Raw genomic sequence first — 19,216 nt, 5'->3', positions numbered from 1 at the left:
TTTTACTTTACAATCGATGTGAAAGTGAAATGACTTTAGTTGTCTTAAAAAAAAAAAAAAAAAAATTACTTTAGTTGTCTTAAAAAAAAATACTTTTGTTTTTTCTTTTAAGTAATTTTTTTTTTTTAAAAAAAATATTACACTTTCATAATATAATAAATAGATTACAACATAATACCAAACCAAGAGTTGAGCGCCTCAACAACAAACTCAAACATAAAAGACAGTGCTAATGAAAAAAATGAAACTGAAACAACTGAATAGGCAATTGACGCATAAATGGTTCTAATTAACCATAAACTATTTGGACCTTTATAACTTGAGCAAAAGCCAAAAAATCGGCCACATAAAGTGATTATAACACCCAAACAGATGACAGGCAAAAGCATGATCCTCAAAAGAGCCATACATCTGCCCCAAACCTTTGCTGGAATAAGAGAACAATCACTGGGGAGGGGGGGAGTGATTGAGGGAGTAACATCAAAAATAGAAAATGATTTATCATCAACAAACAACAGAAATACAACCAAAATACAAAAACAGAAATAGAATACAAAAGTAATCCAAGTCCAAAAACCAGCAGCACACAAGGCGGAGGTGGAGGTCCTTGCGGAGTCGCATGTGGGACACTCGTCGGCGCAGGAACCAAGGAAGGTGTCGGGGAACATCAGAAAGTGTCGGAGACAGTGTGACTATTCCATATCTTTAAATAGTTGATATGAAATGCCAATATCAGATATAACATAAACTTATGATTATATTTTCAAATAAAAAGTTCAACAAAAATCGAAGTAACTCCATGTGGTCGTGCCCACGCAGGCACCCATTTTCATCTTAAAGACATAATTTTAATTTCACATTATCTCTGTTATTAATTTGACAGAAAAAATGGGCAATAATCTCATATTAGAAATTATGTATATTTCGAGTATTTAAATAAATAACAAATTGAAAGCTGGAATGCTAAAATTAATTAAAATAAAACATGAAGAGTGTTCATTACAACATCTCACTATATCAACAGTGACTTAATAATTGTCGACTCCTAAAACAAAGCATAGGGATCACATATTCACATCCCAAGCACAGCAAGCAAGTGAGCTCAACTTGTACTGATCATAAGCCGTGTGAAGCTTCAGCCCCATCAGGTGGTGACCAGTTCAAGAAAATCCCCCAAGTTCCATGTTACAATTCAATGGATATAGAATGCTCCAAACCTTCCAACATAAGAAGATGGTTTCCCAAGGGTAATATCTTCACGCCATCACCATTCACAATGCTGAAATGCTTGCATGGGTCAACCCCAATGCTTACTTGAATTGCAGTCAAAGATTTTGTATGTACACGGGTGAATTCAATCAAACTTTTCCTCGGGGCTCCTCTGAATGAATTGGATGCTCGACCAAATAACATTATCACATGGCTCCCATCCATAGCCCCAAGGTTGAACACTGAGATCTGTGCTTCAAATTTTAAGTGATTGCAGGATGTTATGTCATCAACATGGATATAATCAAACCCATCTGAAGTCTGGTGAGTCATTTTTTCACTTGGACCATCCTTGCTAGTAGCAGTTGATAAAACTATTTTGTCCGGCATTGACATAAATTTGTAACTGTAATTGGAGTAACTCAACCCATATCCAAATTCATATACCACCTCTCCGGTATAGAACCGGTAAGTTCGTCCGGGATAGCCACGTGAAGGGTCGGGCCGCAAGCTCATGTCATTCATCGGCACACTGGTAAATGATTCAGGATACCAAGTGATTGGCAGGCATCCACCTGTTTCTCTCAAACACTGTCCAATAAATCTCTTTATGACAAAATATTGAATATTCAAGATTAAGACTTCATTTGAGCTACAAACCTGGATTAAACTCTCCAAAGATAATTTCTGCAACTGCTTGCCCACCAACCTCACCTGGGTATCCTATCCAGATAATGCTTCCGATTTGAGGGTTTACTTTGGCAAAGGATACATCAATTGGTCCACCGCCAAGTAGGATCAAGACAATAGGCTTTTCACTTGCAGAAGAAACTGCAGCGATGAGTTCCATCTGTCTACCAGGCAAGAGAAGGCTCACCCTGTCAAGTCCTTCATCTTCTTGGGACAGATCAAGTCCAGCAACTACAACTACTGCATCAGCTTCTCTCGAAATTCGAACAGCTTCTGCAAACCCATCACTGGAATTGCATTGTGTGTCACCACAACCACTAGCATAGATAGTTTTGATGTAAGGTTGCAGTCCCTCAAAAAGGCTTCTTGGATTGCATGGAACACCTATGCATTTAAGAAAGCCAGTAAAAAATAACTTCAAACATGTAAGCCATAGAATATAACGGACAAGAAATCTTTTTCAGAGAAACCTGTATAGTCACCACCCAGTCGGCTGGAATCATTTGCTGAAGGGCCAATAATGGCCAAGGAGGTGATATCCATTCGATTTAATGGCAAAAAATTCTTCTCATTCTTTAAAAGCACAATTCCCTGCCTCGCAGCATCTAAGGCCAATTCTCTGTGCTTCAGAGTACATACATCTTCCCTTCCCAAACTTCCAAAGTTTCCCTTAACAGGGTCTCCATTGAAAAGGCCAAGAAGAAGTTGAACAGAAAACAAATTTGATAGAGCTCGGTTTATGTCCTCCTCCTGAATTTTCCCTTGAGCAAGTGCCAATTGGGTATACCGCAACAAATATGTGCCACAATTTATATCCATTCCTGGTTCCAGTCGAGCCTTTCTCAGAAACATTACAAGGAGTACCACTTAGTTTTATAAAGTTGGTGAAGCTCATTTACAAGATGTTGGTTCAAAGACTGAAGTATCACAGGAACAAAATGCATTAATTTCAAAGGCTAAAATACAAAAGCTAAATCTTCGTGATGGAGGCTCACATGAGGTGCTTGCCTCTAACATCAAGGCTAGCCTTAAACCCTCATTTAGTATTATATCTTACATAGACAAACCAAATATCTTCAAATCCTTCGCAACCATATGGTTAGGTCTAACTTCTTTTTGATCCTCTTTTCTTTTCTCAGCCACTTAAAAAGAGAGATATATCAAGTGCAAAATGGTTTGAATATTGTAGACAAACCTAAAATATTTAAACTGTTGGCGGCTATTCATTTTTATCAACATCAGTACTTGAAAATAAAGATATTTGCAGTAGTAAATCATGTTTATGCCAGTTAAATTTGGCAATGACAAAGCTTCAAGCGCAAGCATCAAATTTCTAATACATACAGGTTGCACATTTGTTTTTCCCATAATCTAATTACACCAAGCAACAAACTGACCTGCTTTAATAACATCAGCAACCGCATCTTCAGGAGCCTCTGCATATTTATGATCTTCAAACATTACAGCAACAGCATCACAGTCCGATGTGATGTATCTGCATTTTCCATTAAAAAAAAAAAGGTTTGTAACACAACACTCGGAACATACTTCATTCAGATGGATACATTGCAACCCAAGCTTGCGATTTCAGTACATACCCTTTGAAGCCCCATTCCCTCCGAACTTTCTGTAGGAGATCGTGATGTGCACATGAAGGCACTCCATTGATCCGATTATACGAACACATCAAACAGGTAGCTCTGCCTTCTTCAACGCAGCTCTGAAATGGAGGCTGGTATGTATCCTCCATATCTTGCTTAGAGACCTGGTAAAATAGCAACAGCCACCACAGGACAAAGAAAAGGAAACCAAATTATCTGCTTCATTTCATTAACACGAAAAGGCTTTCAGAGCATTTCTTTATTCAATGTCAAGAAAAATGTGTGCACGCTGTCAGATGAGGCAGTACATCATCATCCTTACCATTGCATTGAAACTAAAACTCCCGAAATTCCCCCAATTCTCCAAATCATAAGCAGTATAATGCTTGCAACAAGCAGATACCATGAACCCACCATCCCCATCACCCAGCTCCTCCCCCTGCAACCCCTTTACATATTCAACAGCATAAGCACTCGCCACCATTGGATCCTCGCCCGGCGTCTCTTGCCCTCTCCCCCATCTGGGGTCCCTGAAAATATTAATGTTGGGTCCCCAAAAAGTCAACCCAGCCTGACCCTCATTGTACATGGCCCTCCCCTCAACCCCAATAGCCCGCCCAACCAAAAACCACGAACTTCTATTAAAAGAAGCCGCGGTAAGCAAAACCTGAGGGAATGCAGTCGCAGCTCTAACTGGGTCACTGAAAGTGACACCAGGGCCGTTTGAAGCTATGCCGTGGAGGGACTCGGACCACCACTCATAAGCAGCCAGGCCGAGCCTGGGTATGGCAGAGGCGTTATTGGATAGGAGAAGGATCTTTTCTTGGAGGGTCAACGAGGAGATGAGGGACTGGGCTCTGGTTTTGATGGGGAGGGATGTGTTGCAGAAGGCATAAGAGTGATGTGGTGGGGCGCAGGAGAACTTGTGAGTTGAGGGGTGTGGTGGGCTTGTTGTGAAGGTGATTGGGAAGAGAGAGATTGGGTAGAAGATGGTGAGGAGCGTGAGGAGGACGAGTGTCGCAGCGATTGCATTCCATTTCCACTGCCATCTTTGGTGCATTTTGCAGCTACTGAAACGCAAGATTTCCGATTGTATTGAAACCCTTTGACTTCGTGGGAGATTGGAAACCTGTTGCCTGTTGGTCCGAGGTTTGAACTCTGTTGTCTGAGGATTACTACAGTTTGTGCAGTGCAGTTTGTTCATTTTTCGTTTTCCGTTGTTGGGGTCCAACAAAGGCCAAAGGGTGAGCCGCGCCAAGATATAAAAATGCAATTGGTACTGGGTGGACTTTTCGAGACCAGATCCTCTCCAGTTTATCTCCTCTGCGGTGTTTTTTTCTTTTTTACCTGAACGGAACTCGAACTTGTTTCTCCACTGAGTCGACTCACCCTTTGGCAATGACGACTATGGGTGATTTTATAGGCAAATGGGTCGTGGCCGTGGGTGACAGGGTGTGAGAGAGATGGTGTTAATTTGAGTGATTGGGGAAAGAGGGTTGGTTTTGGAGGTTTGACCCGTTTGAGGGTTTTGATGGGCTACAATTTTTGATTACATGTACTAGGCCCAAATGGATCAAACAAGATCCCAAAACTCAAAAGAGTCAAATAGAGCATGTGGTGATGTGGTCATGCCAAGCTTGAAATCACACAACATGAGCATTTCTAATCCAAAGAATTTAACTTTGGTCAGGAGGCTCCTTAAAACCCACATTTTACAGCAGCTGACGCCTAAGCTAAACCACAACAATTGCATTTTTCTTAAACTACAACCAACATCACCGGTTGAAGAAAAGAGAGAGAAGAGAAGAGACCCAGTGGGTCTGGCCATGACCCATGGTTGGCCAAACTAGCCACTCTGGTGCTATGAGTTACCGTCTTCGGCGTCGATCCGACCTTTAGGGTGATAAAATTTCTTAAAGGGTTAACCTTACACCTCTAAATTTTAGATTTGAATCTAAAAACGAGTTTTGATGCATTATAAACGATTTTTTAGGCATTATAAACGAATTTTGAGGCATTAGAAACGAATTTTTGGCATAAACAATGGGTTTTAAGGTGGATCAGGGTCATGACCTGCGAGTTTTGTCATGGGTCACGGTCGGCCAACGATAGCCACGCGAGACCCACGATGGGGTCTGGTCTTGGCGAGTTGGGGGCGTGAGTCTGGTCTTGGCAGGTTGGGGTGTGGTCTGGGTGGCTTTGATTTGGTGTGCTTGTTCTCATTTATATTTTTTGCATTTTTCTTAAAGTGATGATGTGTTGATTGGTGAGTGGGTGCTCTAAAAGAGGTGGTTTGCAGATGGTCCGAACCATAGGGGCTCTCGGAGCCAAATAGTATTTTCATCTAAAATGACTAATCAGATTTGTAAAAAACTCTCCACATTTGATTACAAAAAAAAAAAGCTACATATAACAGCACTTTTCAATTGAGCCATTTTATTTTTTCTTGTTTCTCTAACTTGTTTTCTCTTTTTTTCTAAAATTTTTCCCACTTTTCAAGGGATCATTATAAAAATATTCTTTCACAGTTTTTAATAAAAGATATTTAAATAATATAGATAAAAATATAGTTAATCGGATGTATGAGGCATTTAAAAGTTTATTAGTTAAACTAAATAATGTGAATTTTAAAGAGATATTTTGCATAAAAATTTAGCTCCTTCATTGAAAATGCTCTAGAAGGGTCATAGAACAAGGGTGAGCAAAAACTCGCCAACCCGATTTTTGACCCGGCACCAACTCACTTTTGACTTGAGCGAACCGGCTTTGGACAAAAACATATTAGAATTTGGAGGTCTTTTTCCTATTTTAGGCAAAATCCGAGTCGAATGTTGGGAACCCAAGTGGATTTTTGATAATATCCGACTTGACCCGACTCTTTTTTGTATTTAAAAGAGCAAAAAAAATTACAAGGGCTTGTCGATTTTTCTTATCTTCAAATTCTCTCTCTTTAGTCAAGCACCATTGATTCATCTGTGGCTCTCTTCCTTTTGCCGTTTTGCTTTCCGTCTCTGCCTCCACTCTCCAGGTCTATTCCAATTGACTTGGACTCCAACTTTTCAAAAACGGAGGTGGCTCATGGGAGGTAATTTCGATTGTTCCAACTCCGACGAATGTGAAAGACAGAATAGGCCTTTCCGACTCCATGAGAGTCAATGCCCACCACCCCTAATGATTTGATGGTCGGCTCATTAGTTCCAACAAAATTCAAACCACTCAATAGTCACTCATATGCACAAGCACAACTCTCATTTATATTATTAACAATTAATTTTAATTCAAAATTATCTCTATACAAAATATTAAGAAATGAAGTGATTACATTAATCTTTCTTTTATAAAAAAATAATAATAATAAAATAGGATAAACTTCACTTTGGCCCCCATGAACTTTCACTCGATTTTACAAACTCCTCATGAACTTTCAAATTTCTCATTTTGGACCTATGAACTTTCAATTACTTTCAATGTGGACCCCTCCGTCAAATTTTAAACGTTATATGACGTTTATACTCATAACTTTTGTATAAATTTTAACTTTTAAAACTTATTTTATTTTAAAAAAAATAAAAATTAAGGATATTTTGATCTTTATTTTGAACGGCTAAAATTTAAAAATTCAAAAGTTTAAAATAAAAAATTTAAAAGTTCAGAGAGATTGTAAAATTAAATAAAAGTTAGAAAGCTAAATGAAGTTTTTCAAAAAAATAAAAATAAAAATAAAAAAGTAACTCGCACTGTTTTCACGGCTGATTCTGCTCCATCATTGTCTGCAAATGGTAAACAATTTAATATGATTGATTTGCCATGTGATTAAACCTGAGCAAATTATTAAGAAATGCTGTCATTTATTACAATAATACAGCGCGCAAATATAAAAATGTTGCCTTCGAAGGAAGTTGTCATAATTAGCGTATGATTAAACTTCAGCATGTTCTTGGGAAATTCTTTCTTTTATTAGAAATATTCAGCCCACAAATCTCTACTTTTTGGCCTTTTACGTGACCCAAGTTGTCCTTCATAATTAAGAATATGGCGAAGACAATACCAATTTCCAAAGCACATGCAGCTGCCTTTAGTAACATGTTATATTAAACTTTTAACAAAAAAAATAAAATAATAATAATTATATTGGAGAAATATTTTTATCGCATCAAAAAGTCAAAAGTTAAAAATACCATTTAAATATAATTAATTTAATATTATCTATTTTAAATGAACTTGAGAGATTATCATTTTCCTAAGATCAGAACACCCCCCTAATATCAATTAAATGAAAAAATAAATTGTCACATTTATAAGCGTCTATTTCTTGCAACTTTTACATTTTCAAATGCTTCCTCGTTAAGAAAGAAATAAAGAACTTTTCAATGTTATTAATAGAAAATTAACACACCTAACTTTGAATACTTCACATGAGAAATGTAAGAGAAACCTTTTTATGAGGATGTGACCGTTTTTAATAGAAATTTCGCATATCATGTAAAGATATCAAGTATAATAGAGTTAAAAATATCGTATTTTTAATTAAAATTAATACTGTGGACTTTTTCTTAAAAAAAAAAAAAAAAATACTATGGACTTTTGTTTGGTTCGTGAAATGTCTAATCAATTGGAAAATGAATAATTACTACTATAAATAGAAGAGTATGGAATAGAATAGTTATTCCTATTCTCTAATTTGGTAACAACACACATGCAAAAATTGGAATTGAATCAAAATTACGAAGAAAAAAAAACTCTATTTTTTTTTTCAAACTCATATTAAAAAAATAAAAATAAAAAATAAAAAACTGAAATAAAATGGGTGGCCAACCACCCCAATGACCACCCACTTTATTTTTCATATTTTTCATATTTTTATTTTGTTTTAAGTTTTATATGTATATATATAGGTATTTTTGAAAAATGTATTACATTTCTTAAGGATTAGTTAAACCACACATTTTTTAGTGGCTTAACTAATCTTGTGTGTATGAGATTAGTAGTCCAATGGGGATAAACTATTTTCAGGAATAGTGTGTAATCAAATAAAGAAATAGCTATACCTAGGATTAGCTAATCTATTTCAAGTGTCTATTCTGCAAACCAAACGTGGTCTTATTCTAACCAAACACCTAATACTCATCACCCATCACCCACCATCTACCACCGAACCCCCCCCTTCACCTATGAGCCCTCGACACCAGAGTCTTCAAAATCAACAAAGGCGATAGCTCTGCGCAGTTTTCGTTATGGGTATTGTATCTATGAGGTATTATGTCAAGAGAATGAAAATTATTTGGTACGAATGATTAATATTATTTTTTAGTGTTTCAACCTTACGTGTCTACTTCTTATTTGAGAGTGCAAAACACTTGGTTTACCGACTTTACACCGTAACCTGAAGTCATTATTGGATTCTAATTGGACCATTAAATTGAAGCTTGGATATGTTACCAAAAATAACGGCCTTGTTTGTTAAACAACATAAGTTTTCATGGAGTTCATAATATAAAATAAATAAATAAATAAATAATGATTGATATAGAAAAATAAAAAAGTGGTATTAAAAAGTGAAAAAAATTTTTGTTTTGTAGTTATTTTTTTTATTGGAATAATAGTAAAAAATAAATAATGTGATATAAAAAATAAATAATGCGATATAAAAAGTGAAAATATTTTGATATTAATTTTTTAAAAAAATAATGTGATAAATAGTATTTGATGGAATAGTGGCGTTTGGCACAACCAACATTTCTCATGATAAAAATTACACTACATGACAATACAGGGTCAACAATATAGTAAAGTCATTAGGAAAAATGACGATTTTCTCCTTGTTTTCTCAATTGGATTTGGACCAAAGCCATTTAACTGTCACATTACATTATCCTTCCACTTTCCAAGTCACATAAATATATATAAAAAAAAAATTAAAAAAAAGCGCACTCCGATACTCCAACCCTTCCTTTCACGCCTCCGCACGGTTTATTTTACTTCTAAATAAATCAAACAAAACCAAAAAGGTAGGTCCCCCACCCAACCCCGACAGTTCCACAAAAGGACCTTCGTCCGCACAACGCCGTTTTCTGCCCAGTTGCATACTGTGTACCCCAAATGGCTTCTGAACCCAAATCCCCTCAAACCCTAACCCTAATTTCCCTCTAAAACCCCGGATCGTTTGCTACCGAAATTCAATCCAATCCAATGGAAAACTACGCCTACTCGTCCTATCCGGATTCCGGAGACTCCTCCCCTCTCTCTCGAGAAATCGAGTGCGAAAACCCGTCGTGGGACGAGCCGCCGCAACAGGCTTCTTCTTTAAACTACAAAGTGAAATTCATGTGCAGTTACGGCGGGAAAATCCAGCCCCGGCCGCACGATAACCAGCTCGCTTACGTTGGCGGCGAGACCAAGATTCTATCCGTCGATCGCACCGTCAAATTCTCCGCCATCAAGACCAAGCTCTCGTCTCTAATACCTGATGTCGATGCTGTTTGCTTCAAGTACCAGCTTCCCGGTGAAGATCTCGATGCTTTGATCTCCGTCACCAACGATGAGGATCTCGAGCACATGATGTCGGAGTACGACCGCTTGTACCGCGCCTCTGCTAAGCCCGCCAGGCTCAGGTTGTTTCTCTTTCCTTTGTTAAACTCTCCTGATACTGCTCCGGCGCCGGCGAGCTTCGGCTCTTCGCAGCAGCAGCAGCAGCAGAAATCGGAGCGCCAGTGGTTCGTCGACGCTTTGAATTCCGTGCAGATCGACGGTTCCTCGCCGCCGGCTAATCCGGATTTTCTCTTTGGATTGGACAAGGGGTTCCCCACGACCAAGTTGCCGGACTCGGCTCCCCCGCCAACAGTTTCGGACGCTGCGACGAAGGACGTATCGTTCGGCTCCGATTGCGGATCGGAGGATCGGCACCTGGTCGGTGAACCGGTTATCTCTCCGACGGAGATCCAGAGGCAGATCCATGAACTGCAGAGACTGCATCTTGCTGCTAACCAGGAGCACACCGTGTTCCATAGAAAAAGCGACGAGGGAAACCATAGGGCCTACGCTGCCGGAGACTACTACTTACAGAAAGTTCCAGAGAAAATCACGCCGGCGCCGGTCCCCGCGACACAGATACCGGTGCCGGTACCAGTGAATATGCCGGCGAATTACTTTCCGGAGAGGCACATGACCACCGGAGGAGGCTATCACGTTACCGGAACAGACCATCACCAGCCGGTGTATCTGATTCCCACACCAACTGGAGTCTATCAAGCCGTACGACCGATGGCCGGGCCAGCCGGGCCAGTCGGTCAGGCATACTACGGGGTTCAGAGGATGGTACCGGATGGGTACCGGGAACAGCCGGTATACAATGCGGTGCCTCAGCAGCAACAGCCAAAGGTGGTTGGGGGAGCTTATAGTACCGAGGGGAATATTCAGGTGGTGCAGCAGGCAACCGAGCCCGGGTACACCCAGGTCTATTACACGACGCAGGGAGGGGTTATGTCGGGCTATCAGACGGTGGCGGTTGATGCTAGACAAGGTGGCGGCGGTTTGAATCAGGAGGGTAAGGCTCTTGCCAAGGCCTCTCCTGTGTGAAGTGTGTTTTGGTTAATAATTTTTACTTTTTATTATTATTATTATTATTATTGTTGTGGTTATTGTTGTTATTATTATATTTCATAAGTGGAGATTGATTAAATAAAAGGAATGAAGGATTTATATAAGTTTTGGTGAATTTTTTTGCTTTCTTTGTGGGGACCAACTTTTTGGCGGTGTGGGTTTTGTGTGGTTTAAGAGTGTAAATTTTGTGATGCTTTTTACAATATTATTTTAGTGTAATTTTGTATGAGTATTGCAAGGACTAAGGCAATAAATTAACCACATTCTTATCTCAATATAAGACAGAGTTTCTTCCAAATTAGGTTGGAAGAACTTCCTTTAATCTCGTCTATAAAAATGACACGTGTCCATTTTTTTTCACATGTTCAAAAGACACTTTCCTCCAATTCAGTTTGAAAAAAAATTGTCTCCCTTAATTTATGAGTTTCAACTTTCAACTAACTCTTTTAATTATTTTTTATTTCTTACAATAATTAATTTAAGGGTTGGTCGGAAATGGTAAGAATAATGTGAGATGAAAAGGTAGTTTTTAATCTTACTCAAGACTCGTGTAAGCCCAGCGGTTAAGCTGCGTTGACGTTTTTTTTTATAAAAAAAAAAATAATAATAATTGGCATGTTTTTCACGTTAAGGAGAAAATTAAAGTAAACTATTTATAAAAGTTAATTGGGCTCATTGTCTGTGGGAAGCTTCGTTTTAAATGGATTGTAGTAAGCCAGTAAGGTACCCTCTGGTTCTGGCAAGTGGCAAGCATAGACAGTGCCAAGCATAGAGAGTGCCGCCTTTGTAGCCTTTGCCGTTGGGCCCGTTGGAGTTAACCTCAACAGATTCTTCCTGTTAATCAATAATCTCCTATTAACGAGGAATATCACCTGTTGACGAGGAAGAGTTCGTGATTTAAAATCAGGTTTTAAAAACGTGCTATTTCAAATACTAAAAATGTAATTTTACTAAATGTTTAACCATATTTTTAAAAATTACATTTTTATTAACCATATTTTGAAATTGTAACGACTCCATGACTTTTTTTTTTTTTTTTTTTGACATGTCCACATAAGAGAAAAAAGATGATTTGAACTAGAGACCTTCATTTTATGAGGCATAGTTTTCAGCCGATTGAGCTACCCCTTTGGAGACGCCTCTTAACATAGCTATTCAGTAGATAAAGTTACGATGTAGATTTGTATACACATGATGTATTCACTTCAACTTTTGGTAATTGAAATGTTTCATTATACACTATATATAAGCTGCTATTTAGGTAGAATAGGTTGAATTCAGACCGTAATGTGGAATAATCGTATGCAGCAAAGTGCCTTATTTCTGCTGATTGGTGCGCATCCTTGTGGGGCTGCAGCCCGAATGCACCCGGATTCATTTCTTCATTTATAGCCCCCACCACCTCCGCAACTTCCTCCACAACCGCCGCCGCCACTTCCACAACTTCCTCCACAACCGCCCCCACAGCCACCACCACAACCACCACTCTTCACAATATCTTGGCCACCTCCACAACCTCCTCCACAACTGCCCCCACAGCCGCCACCACCTCCACAACTTCCTCCACAACCGCCCCCACAGCCACTACCACAACCACCACTCTTCACAATATCTTGGCCACATCCACCATTACACCTGCCAAATGCTGTGCCTGCTTCCACCAGAGCTTCACACTCTTTGCTATCTTCCGTAAAAGCACTATCCATTTCCTTTTCACCCTCTCCGTTGTCAGTGATGAAACCACTATAGCCCTCCTTCCTCAAAATATCAAAGATGATCATAGCTGATAGGATTCCGGGCATTACTAGCCATTCTTCCTTGATCTGTCCATCAAATATTAGAATCTAGGCATCAAAATCACCGTTATTATTCTTCTAAGCTTTGTGTTTAACAAAACAAAAACAAAAAAACCTTTAGGAAACCAGATTTTAAGTTGAGCAAAGCCACGGCTTTTCCATAAGGATTTTCTGCAGAGAATTCAACAGCAGTCATGAAGTTGTGTTCATGACTTGGCTTCTCACAGCAGTTGGTTTCGTACTCCAGCTTTCTACCAGGAAAAATGATCACCTGCAGAAGAAGATACAGAAGAGTGGTAAGCTGCAAGCTGATCAATATCAGTGCTAATGAGATTGAATAATGTCTTCCCCTTTCTAATTTGACATTTCAACCATCTAAATCAAGCTAGGAGTTGCATGGATACTCACCTTCTTGATGCCTGTGAGCTCAAAAACATGGCCATCTTCACTGAGTTCCTTCTGAAGCTGAAGTGACCAGTTAGAGTTCATTAAGGACCACCCTTTTCCACCAAACTCTGCAAGCACTTGATTTTCACCAGATTTAACTATGCCAATCACTTCTTTCTTGGAAAGACCATTGCTTCTTGCTTCTTTCATTGTTGATTCCCTGTCATGCGCAACAAATGAGCAGAGAATTAGTGCTGTAATATTTGGTTCTTTTGTCCTTAATTAGAAAAGAAGAGCATGCAGAAATATTTGGTTTCCATAATTCCATCCCCAGGCACCCAATGATGGCTAGCCGGATTCATCTTCTGTGCATGCATGAGCACAACTCAAGGCAGCAGAGATAGCATGAGTGGATGATCATAGGTGTCAGCTGATGTCTTACAATTAAGTGCTTACTGCAAATTAAAAAATTCACCTCATGAGGAAGCTGATGACCTCATTGCCAGCCTCATCCAGAACACATGTCCAGCTATTAGCATGGTGAGACCTTCCAGGGAGTGGAATGAAACATGAACTTTTTGAGACTGGACACATCTGGACCATTTGCACCACATAGGGGGCTGGAATGGGAGCAGTCAAGGAGAGAGCAATGCGTAAACGGGTTGGCTTGGAACCCGCGACTCCAGAAGTTGGCATCAGCTCAAACCAGTTGTCTACAGACAGTTTAGGATTCAGAAGGCTCTTGAGAGAGATTGAAGTACTCCCCAATACTTTGACTTGCCTTGCAATTGGCAGGTTGGAAGATAAACATGTCATAAGGTCAAAGACAAGCTCTCCAGTAGGTTCACATTGGAAGACAGCAACCTGTCTCTCCCCTGACTCAGAGGATATGCTCATTCGTTTCCCGGTGTTGAGGATTAGATCTGGCTGTTTCTTACCAAAAGAGATTATGAGGTTGCTCTTGTTCCCCACTGGTAAGTCTTTTACCCCCACAATCTCCAGCATAATCTAAAGGAAAAAAAAAAAAAAAAAAAACTCATTCATATAAGCTTAAACTTTTAAAATAAGTGATGATTTAACAGATAAAACGGCAGAATGAGATATTGGAGGCCACCTCCACTAGAGATTTCTTGTGAAATCGGATCATATTCTGATACTCATTGGATGGAGCTACTTTCATGCTCACAGTATTCAGTTGGTGCAGATTGGTAGTGAGAGGAGATGGTGCATCCCCTCTATACAATGCTCCAGCCCTCCAGTACCTTGAACCAAATGCCTTTTCCCACTTCTTGGTGGTTTCAGAAAACCCAACATCCAGCTTTTTGCCCTTGGTTCTGTCAGAATCTGTGTCATCATGCTCTAATACCTTGCCCATTATTGCCACCAGATCTTTACAGTAAGAGGCAGGATGCAGTTGGTGTGAGTGCCAGATGAGATCAATGTCGTAAGTTGGGACACAGAAGTAATTGATTCTCTTGATCAAATGCAGAAACCCTTTATATCTGGCCACTGCTCCTTCAAGAAAGTGATCATCACTCATGTTGGGCCTGGATACCTGCAAAATATATCGGCAACAAAATATATGATGGCGCCCACCTTTCACTGATCAATTACAGAATAAGAATGCTAGAAAATTTTCTTCATTACCTGGTAGAAGAAAGAAGTTTGCCTTCTGACAGCTGAATCTAAATCATACTTGGTGCTTTCTGAATCTCCCAAAATAGTTGCACCAAAATTATCTGTCAACTTGGTCCTCCAATTGGGTTCATATGGTTCACTTGGATACATCCTGTTCCAAATTTCTTCAGTTTGCTTTTTGCAAACTCCCTGAATAGAGGATGCAACATTCCAGTTGTCAAGAAGTCTCCCATAAAGTTCCTGGCAATCATTCTTGTAGCGCACCTGAGAAACCAATAAACATGGCTACTTAATCCAAACATACACTAAAATGTAGATAGTTTCAAAACATGTTGTGGGTTCTGATCCAGACCGGATTGAGCCGATGACAATGCCATATCCATTCACAGTCAAGAGGCACAACCAGAGGACCTTCTGTAACATGAAACTTGCTATGTTGGGCTAGTAAGGGCAGCCAGCAACATTTGTACCTAAAATTGATCATAAAAAATTTTAAAAAAAAAAAGAAAAAAAAAATGCTTAACATAGTTTGATGACCTATGCATACCTGCAGCTTCATTATTACATTTATCAGTACAGCCATGGGGATTTGAATTGATAAACCAGAAATTCTCAAGGATATAACAACCACTAATAAGTATTAGCATCCTAACATTCCACGAGTAAAGTGAATATTTTTTTTTCCCCTCTTCAAAATCATTGTGAAAACGATCTCCGCTGTTTATCAATGTTGTTCTTTCATGTGTGACTTGGGTTTTCATCCCCAACCGAAGTTTTTTTTTTTTTTGGTGTGTTTTTTTCTGAGCAAAAAAGACGAAAGGGTGGAATGCCTACTTGGGCATAACCATAGTAGTCTCTTCTACTCTCATTAATTCGGGACAAACCCTCTTGACCTTAAAAACTGTTAAAATATAAATTAAATTATTAAAAAAAAAATCAATCAACTTAATCTTTTAAGATAAATAATGATTTAACATATTATCAAAGCAAATGTTCTGAGTAGAGAGTAAATCATTTTAAAATAAGTGGTGATTTAACAAAAAACCCCTTAAATGAGGCCCCTAATGTTACAGAACTTACTAGTTCATATCTAATGTTGTTTTCATTCTTACCTCAATAACTCTCGGTTTCAACCCCTCTTAATTCTCAATTAAACCACCAGTAAAGAAAATATGCTGAATTTTAGTTGAAGCAAGAAAATTTGACATTTAAATTTAATTATTCAATGACGGACACGTAAGTAACACGTAACTGTAGCTTAAAATCTGGGGTACCTCTACAACACTACACTAGACTAATAAAATCACGGTCGTTTTCAACCCACCTAAAAAGCTAGGGTTGGCAGCATTTTCATAGGGACCAAACAAATACTGACAGGTTGACACCAAAACATGTTTAGAGTTGTGTACCTCAAAATGGCTCGGTCTAAAACAGAGCCATCATAGAGGCACCGGTTCCTGTCAACCTCTGCAAGAAACCGTAGCTGGTGTTTGGCCGCGCCCACAAGCTCCTCGCTTATCACAATCTCCTGTGCTTCCGCCCACTCCAACTCTTGCTCCTTCTCCATTATTCCTCTCTTCACAAACTTCCCCACCAAACAAACAACAAATATTTCTTTCCAATTAGAGTTTAAAACATCTATGTAATTCACAAATATATATAATTAAATATATTATCATAAAATAGAGAATATTATGTTGAAAATTAAACCTGAGGAAATTTTTTCTGAAGCAAATGTAAGTGTCATTGTCTAAGAGGCCGGTTGATATTTATAGTTCAAACATATATGGAGACTAAAGCAAAAAGATTCCGTAAATTACCAATCTACTCTAAATTCGGTGTGACAAGATTGCTTGCGCCTGGAAAACTGGGGTACCTTTCGTCTCGATGTGTATTGACTGGTTCATACAACTTGCTAACACGACTTCTTTTGTTAGGGAGAGTGATATTTTGGAAAGACTTTCAATAATAAGACAGTAATTATAGCCTGGACGTTGTTGTCTCCGTGCCCGCGATGCTCAACCATCAGAGAGATTGACACCTTGAAAAGTCTCCGAGTGAAATTATAATATAGCATGCTGGATGTCGCTCGATTTATTTGCCCAAAAACTTAAATCTATAGATTTGGATCAAATTATATATGTTATACGAGTAATGTTATATAACACATTTTTATCTTATTATCCTTGATGGTGTAAAAGGTGATTGGGTGTCTATCATTTGGCAAGCTCAGCCGCTAGTTGGAGTAATCGTTTGTTTTAGTAGCATATATACTCTATCACTGAGAGAAAAAAAAAATACTAGAAAATCTAAACTACTGAAAGCATGTAAAATCATGACATATCATATCTAATATTCGGTGTATAAGAAGTACCGAATTTTATTCCTCTGTGCATTATATTTCTAACAGCTAACGTAATTGATCATTAGCAGTGTCACATCTAACAGAGTGAGATAAATATATGTTAAAAGTGTAATTTCTAACATTTTTTATATTAAATTAATGAGTATTGCTAAATACCACATCATCAAGAATAGTGATTTAATTTACTGGCCTCAAGAGTCAAGACAATCTCCCTAGGCTTCGAATTATAAGTTTTTTTTCTTCCTTCTTTTTTGTTTAAAGCAATGCATTAATTGTACGTAAAGTTTGTCACGCCTAGCATCACTGTTTGTTCCTTTAGCTGTTTGTTTAGTGGGAAAATTATGAAATCATCCAACCACACATGCAACCTTGGTGTCCTTCATGAATTGTGTGTGAGTGAAAAAACACGTCATGCACGTTTGCAGCTCAGCAAAATTGATAGCAAAAGGGTACGTTACACGAACCAGTTTAAACGAGTAATCTTTCTGTGCAATCTAAACCACACATTTTTGTCCAAGTATGGATGGCACACAACTTGCATAGAGGGTTTTAGGCAACGTTGTAATGATATATATATATATATATATATATATATTGCGTAATGATATGGTTAGATTTTGAAAGTAGAGTAGACAGCCATTAATGGCGTGAAGGGCAAGAGCCACCTCTCATTGCAAGACCATATCTTAATTATTTGATGAAGTTATTTTCAAATCATCTATCTATCGGTATGTCCCCCCACCCACCGACCCGGCCACCCCGCAAAAAAATAAAAATTATAGAACAACTATAATTTTTTGGATTAATTAAGATCCATAAATTGGGTAAATTGGTTTATTGTATAGGTACAAATTTACCTCTAATAATTATAAACTAATGTGGGCAATACACAACTTGTTAAATCAATATTCCTTGTACACGATAATCCTCGTACCTATCAACTATATATATATATATTATATTGCTCACTTATAATCACATAATGTTTTATACCTTAGGTTTACTATTGATATAAGAGCATTTTGAGCAATCTCACTAAATTTTACTCACCAAAACAATCAAAATTACATTTTTTTCTATTTTAACTACCAACTATTTTAAAGTATCACAACAGTCTCACTACTTTAACTATCAACTTTCACTATTCTATTTAAATATTCATTTTCAAATACTTCTTTATATATATAACTTTTTTAAAGAATAGGGAAAGAGAAAAATTTTATATTATTTTTTATTTATGAGTGAATAGTACTCACTATCTTTAGTGAGTACAGATCACTCGTCATTTTATTTTAGTTAAAATAGTGAGTTTGAAAAGTGAAAATTTAAACCACTTTTACTAAATTATCTCACAAAAAATAATTAAAAAGTGGTTTTGGAGAGGATGTAAATAGTGCGCTAATGAACCAATCACCATTCAATCCACAAATCCTCACATGGCAACCAAAGCAACATCTCCATTCTCTACAAGGCGAGTGTGTAACCTCCAAGACCACATTCATATGGAACCCAACCAACGACGGATCCGGATTTCTTGAAATTTTAGGGAAATTCAAAATTCTGAAATTATGCAATCTTGGTTATTCAATTTCATCAAAGAGTCTACAACAAGCCACGTGTCCCATAAAATAATAAAATAATAAAATATTATTTACATTTTAAAAATAAAATGTAAAATAAAATATGTGATGGCTAGTCACCCCATTTTTTCAATACGGGGTGCCGGCCACCCCAGTTGAGCCATGGGGTGATTCGGCCACCCCAAAAATAATTTTTTGTTTTTGATTTGGCCCTTGAGGAGGCCAAACCACCCCCAAGGGCGGCCACCCCCATGGCTCAACTGGGGTGGCCAGCCACCTCATATTTTTTTTTGATTATTTTATTTTATTTTACATTTTATTTTAAAATGTAAATAATATTTTATTGTTTAG

At 38.1% G+C, this 19,216-nt stretch overlaps 3 protein-coding genes across 3 annotated transcripts; 1 reads left to right on the top strand and 2 right to left on the bottom strand.

Annotated features, from left to right (window-relative positions):
- Positions 1-959: 959 nt before the first annotated feature.
- On the bottom strand, positions 960-4,887 carry LOC132190713 (probable beta-D-xylosidase 6). Its single transcript, XM_059605763.1, has 6 exons — positions 3,823-4,887; positions 3,498-3,664; positions 3,297-3,394; positions 2,370-2,720; positions 1,870-2,283; positions 960-1,784 (listed from the first exon to the last, which is right to left on the bottom strand). The coding sequence occupies exons 1-6, from the start codon at positions 4,702-4,704 to the stop codon at positions 1,186-1,188; spliced, it is 2,511 nt and encodes an 836-aa protein (XP_059461746.1). The 5' UTR covers positions 4,705-4,887; the 3' UTR covers positions 960-1,185.
- A 4,527-nt stretch (positions 4,888-9,414) lies between these two features.
- On the top strand, positions 9,415-11,311 carry LOC132189375 (uncharacterized). The gene has a single exon (XM_059604099.1). It carries the CDS (start codon positions 9,690-9,692, stop codon positions 11,073-11,075), a length of 1,386 nt encoding a protein of 461 aa, XP_059460082.1. The 5' UTR covers positions 9,415-9,689; the 3' UTR covers positions 11,076-11,311.
- A 1,170-nt stretch (positions 11,312-12,481) lies between these two features.
- Positions 12,482-16,802, bottom strand: LOC132191044 (glycine-rich domain-containing protein 1-like). The gene is made up of 9 exons (XM_059606066.1): positions 16,741-16,802; positions 16,330-16,505; positions 15,273-15,390; positions 14,930-15,184; positions 14,397-14,837; positions 13,758-14,290; positions 13,304-13,502; positions 13,011-13,166; positions 12,482-12,922 (listed from the first exon to the last, which is right to left on the bottom strand). The coding sequence occupies exons 2-9, from the start codon at positions 16,485-16,487 to the stop codon at positions 12,482-12,484; spliced, it is 2,301 nt and encodes a 766-aa protein (XP_059462049.1). The 5' UTR covers positions 16,488-16,505; positions 16,741-16,802.
- Between the last annotated feature and the right edge of the window lie 2,414 nt (positions 16,803-19,216).

This window comes from Corylus avellana, chromosome ca8 (assembly GCF_901000735.1).
Source record: "Corylus avellana chromosome ca8, CavTom2PMs-1.0".
NCBI lineage: Eukaryota > Viridiplantae > Streptophyta > Magnoliopsida > Fagales > Betulaceae > Corylus > Corylus avellana.
This window is presented reverse-complemented; position numbering and strand designations above follow the sequence as displayed.

Excerpts from the sequence above, each read along its gene's own strand:
- LOC132191044 (XM_059606066.1), bottom strand. The coding sequence starts at position 16,487 with ATGGAGAAGGAGCAAGAGTTGGAGTGGGCGGAAGCACAGGAGATTGTG. Across the intron at positions 14,291-14,396 it reads ACAAGAAATCTCTAGTGGAG|ATTATGCTGGAGATTGTGGG; the intron begins GTGGCCTCCAAT and ends TTTTTCCTTTAG. Across the intron at positions 13,503-13,757 it reads GTCATCAGCTTCCTCATGAG|GGAATCAACAATGAAAGAAG; the intron begins GTGAATTTTTTA and ends TGCGCATGACAG.
- LOC132190713 (XM_059605763.1), bottom strand. The coding sequence starts at position 4,704 with ATGAACAAACTGCACTGCACAAACTGTAGTAATCCTCAGACAACAGAG. Across the intron at positions 3,395-3,497 it reads AGGGAATGGGGCTTCAAAGG|ATACATCACATCGGACTGTG; the intron begins GTATGTACTGAA and ends TGGAAAATGCAG. Across the intron at positions 2,284-2,369 it reads ACTGGGTGGTGACTATACAG|GTGTTCCATGCAATCCAAGA; the intron begins GTTTCTCTGAAA and ends TTAAATGCATAG.
- LOC132189375 (XM_059604099.1), top strand. The coding sequence starts at position 9,690 with ATGGAAAACTACGCCTACTCGTCCTATCCGGATTCCGGAGACTCCTCC.